This window comes from Emiliania huxleyi, assembly GCF_000372725.1.
Source record: "Emiliania huxleyi CCMP1516 unplaced genomic scaffold EMIHUscaffold_248, whole genome shotgun sequence".
Lineage (NCBI taxonomy): Eukaryota > Haptophyta > Isochrysidales > Noelaerhabdaceae > Emiliania > Emiliania huxleyi.
This window is the reverse complement of record NW_005200188.1, coordinates 161,282-168,341: the sequence shown is the minus strand read 5'-3', so window position 1 is coordinate 168,341 and position 7,060 is coordinate 161,282. Positions and strand designations below refer to the sequence as shown.

The following is a 7,060-nucleotide window of genomic DNA, read 5'->3' as shown; positions in this document are numbered from 1 at the left end:
AGGGGAAGGATGCCAGGGGGACGGGAGTGCACTTTGAGCGCGCTAGAGAATGGTTGGTTAGGAGAACATCCCACCCAACAGGAGTGGCGGGTTCCCTCGGGGCCTTGGCGGCACGGCGGAGGTTTGGGAGGCGCCCACCTCCGGGGGCATGGCATCCGGGGAACTGCGGGGGAGCGCTTCGGGGGATGGCAGCTTCCAGCTCGGGCCAGCGTCGGGTGTGCCGCGCCGCACCCGCCAGCGCAAGGAGGCCGCTATCGACGCCCCCACAGCTCGAGGAGGGAGGTGGCGTGCCGGCCGCACACAGGCCGTCCCTCGTGCGTCGGCTTGAGCTGCAAGCAAGCTTGTGCGCCGCAGCCGCCAGCAGAGAGCGAGTCCCAGCAGAGGGCGTCGCGCATCGGCGTAAGCAAAAAGGCGGGGCGGGGAGGAGCGCCACCGCTGCCTCTGTCGCCGTTCACGGCGGGTTTGGCGCCACTGCTGCAGCCACCACCGCCTCCACCTTCAGCCTCGCCAACCACGGCCGCCCGCGCGGCGGCCGCAGCAGCGCCGCCCGCGAGCATCAGCATGGCAGTCAGTGAGGGCGCCACGCGGCCGGCAGCTATGAGCCCGCTGGCCACGGCGCCTCCCGCCGCTGCCGCCAGCGAGACGGTCGCCCCAGCATTCACCGGCGCGGCGTCCCCCTCCTCTGGCGCGAGCTGTGTCAACAGTGCCCCCTCCTCGGTGGCGGCGGCCGCGCGCAGCGGCTCAACGTCGTTCCGCGCAGTGTCTTCCCCTTGCCGCAGAGCAGCGGTCCAGTCGTGTGGGTACGGCCTCAGCCCCGCAGCCGCCCTCTGCTCCGGGTCGAGGTAAACCTTGCCGTCGAGGTGGCGCATCATTGGCTCCGCGACGCCGTCGAGCAGGAGGAAGCAGCCGTTGGGTGGTGGCTGCTTGGCAGCAAAAGCTGCCGACTGGAGCCACGCCTTCATCTGCGTTTGCTTGCCGAACGTGTCCTCGATGAAGGTGCCGCGCCGGACGCCTGAACCGGTCGCGAAGACCGTGTCGCGCAGGAACGGCGCCGAGACGATCGAGACGTTGTCCATGTACCGCAGCATCGGCAGCAGCGCATAGCCTTCGCACAAACCGGTTGGGCGGAGGCGAACCCCGTACTGCGAGAGTGCTGTCTGCGCGTAAGTTGTTGTCCTAGAGGCTAGCTTGACGTAGCGCACGGTCGGAGAGGCGTGCATCGCCGCCGCCACGGCCTCCAGCTTCACGGGCCGAGCCACGATACAATCGTGCGGCACGACGATGACAAAGGGCGTGCGGACATGCGCCTCCACCGCCTCGCGTATTGCAAACGCCGAGCCCTGACGCCTCGCCAGCCGCACCAGCCGCGTGCGCGCAAAGGCGGCGTCAGCACGGCACAGACGCGCAACCTCCTGGACAAAGGCCCGGTAGCGACACACCTCCTCGTCGGTGATCACGCCCTGTTTGCGCTGGCTGCGCGAGCGCACCTTAAAGCCGTCGCACATGATCAGCTTGCGGCAGCGCCCGAGGCCGGCGTTGCGGTCAAGCGATGCGAGGCATTCGAGGAGCATGCGCGTGCTCGGATTCGACTGCACCGGCGAGCTGGTGACGACGACGGTCAGCAGCTGCTCCACGCCCGACGGCGATGACGAGGAGCAAACCTCGTCGCCGTCGACAGTCGAAACGGGCAGGATGGAGCAGGCGACGCGGCCGTTGGTGAAGATGTGCACGACAAAGTCGACGCGCCACACGGCGTCGAAATAGGAGGCGTCCTCGCTGTCCCACGCATCCCAGCACGGCTGGTGCGGTGTCGCCATGAGCGCTTGACCGCGTCGCCGCAACGTCGCGAAGTTTCTTTTTGGCATTTAACGGAAGTTTCTTTTTGATAGTACTAGCACGCGCCAGTTCGCACCTGTGTCGAGCCTGTCTGCTGTGAGAGAGAGTTGTTTTGGTTAAATTCTTTTTGGCACGCACACTGTCTGCCCCGGTCTTTCGACTTTCGACGACGTTTATATGCAACCGCCCCTCGCCGCAGGCAAGCATGCGTCCAGAAGCAAACAATCTCTACCCTTCCAACACACCATCAAAGAGCAAACTCTGCCAACGTCGTTCGCCCGGCCGCGAACAGGCACACCGAATTCAGAAGTCTCACCCACCACCGTCGGCCGGCTTGACCGGCTGTACCGCACCGCACACGCCCGGCACTGCCGGCTTCGCAAAGCCCCACACGCACCACGGCTCCGTGCCGCGTTTGGGCGCACCCTTGGCCGCCACGGCACTCCACTCGGGCGTCATCTCAAACGGCCGGTAGCACCACGAGTGCGGGAAGATGTGCGACGTGAGCTGCGCCTACGTGCGCCACCCACACGCGTGCGCCCTTGGCCGCTCACACCGGGGAAGGGCGAGCACGGGTGTGTGCGGGCGCGCGCCGTGTCGTGCGCCTCCTGCGCGCCCTCGTAGCAGCCGATCATCGCGCTTGCGTCGCTCAGGCTCACGCGCAGCAACCGCACGTGGTCGTATGGCTTGAGCGCCGCGCGCAGCTCGCCGGCGCGCCTCCTCGCCGGCAGCACGAGCCGCGGGCCTTCGGAGCCAGGCACGAAGGCGTGCCGCGCGCCGCCGCGCTCGGGCGGGAGGGCGGCGGAGGAGAGCGTCGAGGAGAGCATCGGCGGCGGAACCTCCATCGGGACAGACGCCTCGCCGGGGGGCGCGGTGCTGAGGGTGGCGGTGGAGTAGCCGATGCGCGGGTGCGCGCCGAGCTGGCGGAGCCAGTGCCGCCCCCGGAAGGGGAGCCCGTCCTCCCACGGCCCGTCCGCCCGGCTGGCCTGCATCCCGCGCTGGGGGCGGCGCATGCGGCTGGGGATCGTGCCGTGCAGCAGGGAGGGGTCGATGACGTGGTCGAGCGGGCAGACGAAGGGGAGCGGCTGCGACTCGGTGGCGGAGGGGATGGCGCACTTGTCGAGCCGGTGCCAAAACTTGTCGCAGTAGCACCAGAGCGTCGGCAGCACCGCGGTGCGGTTGAGGGCGCGGGCGAGGGCGAAGCCGTGCGCGAGCCGCTGCCGCACCCGCTCGAGGTGCGACACGTGCTGCCGCCCGCGCGCGTGCAAGTCCTTGAAGCCGACCCACGGCTCGCGCGGTGCGAGGGGCGCGTCCTCCTCGAGCACGAGGTAGCGCGAGCCTACAGCCAAGGCCCGTCCGGCTGACGCGCGGGGGCCGCCCCGCCGCCGCCTCGGGGGCGGGGGGGGGGCGCGGGCCAGTGATGTACTCCTCCTCCTCGTCCACGAGCCACATGCCCCAGTCGCGGAAGCGCTGCCGCTTGCCGAACGCGTAGTCCGACGTGTCGCCGAACTGGTACGTCGCGTGCACCGCCATTGGCCACGTCGCCGTCGGCGACTGCAGCTGCTGCACGAAGAAGGTATGGCCGCCCGCCACGGCGGTGACCGGGAAGGTGCCGATGTGGACGTGCCTCGACACGTTGGGCAGGCAGACGTCGAAGATGCGGCGCGAGCCCTCCGTGGTGCGGCCGCGTGCCACCACCGACGCGTCGCCGGCGCCGCCCGTCTCGGGGTCCTCCCCTCCAGCCCACAGCTTGTTGTACCCCCTCTTTGTCTTGTGCGAGCCGCACCACGCCTCGCCGAACTTCTTGAAGTCCGACCGCTGCGCGTTGCTCATCCCCCACCGGTGCCCGCGCCCGTTGCCGTCGATCAGGTCGTTGAAGGTCGTCTGGTCCTGCTCGTTCTTCTCCCCCACCTGAAGGCGCACCTTCCACTCCGCCATCGCCGCGATCCCGTTTGGCGTCGCGCGCACCGCGAGCACGCCCGTGTTCTTGTCGACCGAGTCGTGGTAGCAGCCGGGGTCCCGGACCGACACGTCGAGTATCGGGTCCATGCAGTCGCTCGCCACGAGCAGGTCCGCCGCCGCAAAGTCCTCGAACCCCGCCACCTTCCCGTGAAACATCGGTAGCGGCGACGACGACCAGACGCAGTCGACGTCCGAGAGGACGACGTTGATGCCCATGCGCAGCACCGGCAGGAGCACGTCGAGCTTGCGCACGCCCAGCGCGCGGAAGCCCGCCTCGGAGCCGCGGACGTACGACGTGTCCTCGGCGGCGGCCGTGTGCGACCAGTCGAGGCAGTGGAACTTCTTCTCGGTGGCGAGCGCGACCGCGTCCTTGTCCATTGCCGAGACGAGCACCGGCAGCCCGAGCCGCTCGACGTGGAGCACCCAGTTATGCAGCATCTCACGCACGCCGCCCGTCGCGTACGTCATCATCATCAGGTCGCCCTCCTTTGCGGGGATCGACTCGAGCGTGTGCACGTACGGCGACGGGCCACCGCCGACCGCCACATCGGGAGAAACAGGCGACGCCCTCGCCGCCGCCGCCGCCGCCGCCGCCGCCGCCGCCGCCACCGCCGCCTCCGCGCTCCGTCTGCGAGCCTCCGCCTGCTTCAGCGAGGCCTCCGCTGCGGCAGCCCGCGCCTCAGCGCTCGTGGCGCGCGCCTCGGCCTCGGCGAGCTTGCCTGCTGCCCCACAGTCTCTCGGAGGATGGACGGCAGACCAGGAAGTCGAGTATGCGCACAGCGCAGCGAGCAGAGTCAGGCCGACCAGGCCGAGCGTCCGCTTCGCGTGGAGCGGCATCGAGCGGCGCGAAGTACTAACAACAGGAAAAAAGAATTACTACTCCCTCAAAAAAATATGCGGCGCTCTCCGTACTCGAGCAAGCCGTGGAGATCTTTCGAGGCGCGCCGCCGCTGGAGACACTCGACGCGTGCGGACTGGCAAACGTGAGTGTGAAGCCCACGGCGTGCTTGTGGATTCGCGCCGTGCGCGTTGAGGGGCGCAAGAGCTCGCTGCTATTGCCCACGCCGGAGCGTTTTGCGCGCCTATTCGAGCGAGAGGAGGCCGTGTGCCAGCGGAGGGATTGCCCACCGAGCTCACGAGAGATCGGGGCTCTGGTAGCGATTTTGACGGTTTTGACGAGGAACACGTGCGGTTTCGGGTTTTCAGTAAATATTTTCCGGTCAGATTGCCGTAACGCCCCGTGACCCGCCTATCCGATTTTTTATAAAAAATTAAACAAAAGAGTCCGGGGGCGTCCGCGCAACTAGGCGACACCGGCATCCCCATCAACAGGCCGTCCGCCGCTTGCTTTTTACAATTTCATTGCGCGTCTGCTCGCGCGCGACTGCCGCCGGGCACCACGTTTTTCTTTCTCCCTCCCGAAGAGTCTCGGCCGACGGGTTCGACACTGCGAGGAGTCACCTTTCGAAGGAGTCACACACCCTCTGAAGCAGCCCGGGCAAGACGTCGACCTACGGCCGCCTCACCACGGTCGCGGACGAGCCGATGTCTGTGCTCCGCACGTCGCTCACTGGGCAGCAGCGCGAGGTGGAGGAGCGGCTTCGGACGGTCTGTCTGCTCCTCTGCGGCCTGGCGGTTGTCGCAGCCGGCCTCTACTACCTCAAGGCGATCCTCATCCCGCTCGTGCTCGCTGTCTCGCTCATGTACATCCTTCAGCCGCTCATCGACTTTCTCACGCGCCGCCCGCTCCTCTGCTGCGGCCGGCGCTGCTGCGTCCAGCGTCCGAACCTCGACGGCGTGCCTGCGTGTCTGCGCCCCGTCGCCGAGAGCTGCCTGCTGGTGCGGCTGCCGTACTGGCTTGCCGTCTGCGTCGCGCTGGTGGTCGCCTGCGCCGTGATCGCCTTCTTCGGCTTTGTGGTCGCCGACTCTGTGCGCACCTTCTCCTCCAAGGCGACCGAGTACACCGCGCGGGTGCAGCTGCTCGCACGGACGCTGGTCAGCTGGCTGGACGACATGCAGATCAGCTGGCAGCACTACATGACGTCGCCGAGAGGCTCGCTCGCGCACGCCAACGCCACGGCGGCGGCGCCGCTCATCGACCCTGCCCGCATTGAGGAGCTCGCCAAGAAGGTGCCGGTCGGGGACATGATCCTGTCGGTGCTCACTTCGCTCGTGGACGTGCCTCCCGCCTCGCCTCTCCGTGCGACTGTGGGCGGACGCGGGTCACGCCGCGCGCCGCGTGAACAGGTCCTCTCCAACCTCTTCCTCGTCCTCCTCTTCACCGTCTACCTCCTCCTCGGCTCCTCCCCGAACCACGACGCACCCGGCTTTGGCCGACTCGACGACAACGAGCGGCCGGCCCACGACGCCGGCGCGAGCAGCAGCTGCGCGTCCTCCCGCGTCGCCCCGGCGCCGCCCGAGCGGCGCAACAGCGCGTTCGGGGTGAGCACCTCTGCCCACGGCGACGCGGCGATCCGCTCCTACCTGAAGAGCAAGATCGGCGTCTCGATACTGGTCGGCCTCGCCACCGCCGTCTCGCTCGCCGCACTGGGCGTGGACCTCTGGCTCGTCTTTGGTGTCGCGACGCCCCTGACCCCCAGCTCTCTCTGCAGCTGCGCCGCAACTCCACACGCCACACCTCCCGCCCGCATCGCGGACAGCCCCTCCTCACCCGCGCCTCGCGACCCGCCCCGCCCGCCTCGGCCCCGCGCGCAGGCTTGCTCGGCTTCTGGCTCAACTTCGTGCCCACGGTTGGCACGCTGGTCGCGGTGCTGCTCCCCATGCCGGTCGTGCTGCTCGACGAGCGATTCGGGCCGGTGCAAGTCGTCCTCGCCCTGGCAAAGCTCCCCCGCCCGTTGCGCCGCGGCCCCGCCGCTGCGCCCTCCCTGACCGGCGCGCCGTTTCCGCCCTCAAGGCGCTCCCTCTGGCGGCGCACGGCTTCGCTGGCAACGTGCGGCCGCGTCGCCGCCCGCGCCGTGCATCGGAGGCCCCGCGCGCCGGCAGACCCGTCCTGTGCGCCTCCGGTAGGTGCTCGAGCCGATGCTCTTTGGCTCGACGCTGCGGCTGCACCCCGTGGTCGTCCTCCTCTCGCTGATGACGTGGGCGGCGCTCTGGGGCGTCACCGGGATGGTGCTCGCCGTGCCGATCACCGCGGTGCTGCGCATTCGGCTCGCGCACATCGACTCGCCCACCACCCAGTACCTCGCCGATTTGCTCGCCGGAGGGCCCGAGCCGGGCAGGCCCGGGGCCCCAGGAGGCGGCG

The 7,060-nt window shown here is 69.0% G+C and overlaps 3 protein-coding genes across 3 annotated transcripts in view; 1 reads left to right on the top strand and 2 right to left on the bottom strand.

Moving 5' to 3' along the window:
* Positions 1-57: 57 nt before the first annotated feature.
* On the bottom strand, positions 58-1,865 carry EMIHUDRAFT_237371 (hypothetical protein; the record flags this gene model as incomplete). Its single annotated transcript, XM_005778324.1, has 2 exons — positions 58-138; positions 585-1,865. The coding sequence occupies 2 exons, from the start codon at positions 1,863-1,865 to the stop codon at positions 58-60; spliced, it is 1,362 nt and encodes a 453-aa protein (XP_005778381.1).
* Positions 1,866-2,148: 283 nt separating this feature from the next.
* EMIHUDRAFT_237370 (hypothetical protein) lies at positions 2,149-4,272 on the bottom strand (the record flags this gene model as incomplete). Its single annotated transcript, XM_005778323.1, has 3 exons — positions 2,149-2,349; positions 2,676-3,152; positions 3,280-4,272. The coding sequence occupies 3 exons, from the start codon at positions 4,270-4,272 to the stop codon at positions 2,149-2,151; spliced, it is 1,671 nt and encodes a 556-aa protein (XP_005778380.1).
* Positions 4,273-5,343: 1,071 nt separating this feature from the next.
* Positions 5,344-7,060, top strand: part of EMIHUDRAFT_457477 (hypothetical protein) — a gene marked incomplete at its 5' end in the record, with an annotated part of 2,118 nt that continues 401 nt past the window's right edge. The window contains 4 exons of the mRNA XM_005778322.1: positions 5,344-5,955; positions 6,220-6,375; positions 6,713-6,748; positions 6,826-6,951. Of these exons, the coding sequence (XP_005778379.1) occupies positions 5,344-5,955; positions 6,220-6,375; positions 6,713-6,748; positions 6,826-6,951 (930 nt within the window). The remainder of the gene's footprint in view (positions 5,956-6,219; positions 6,376-6,712; positions 6,749-6,825; positions 6,952-7,060) is intronic.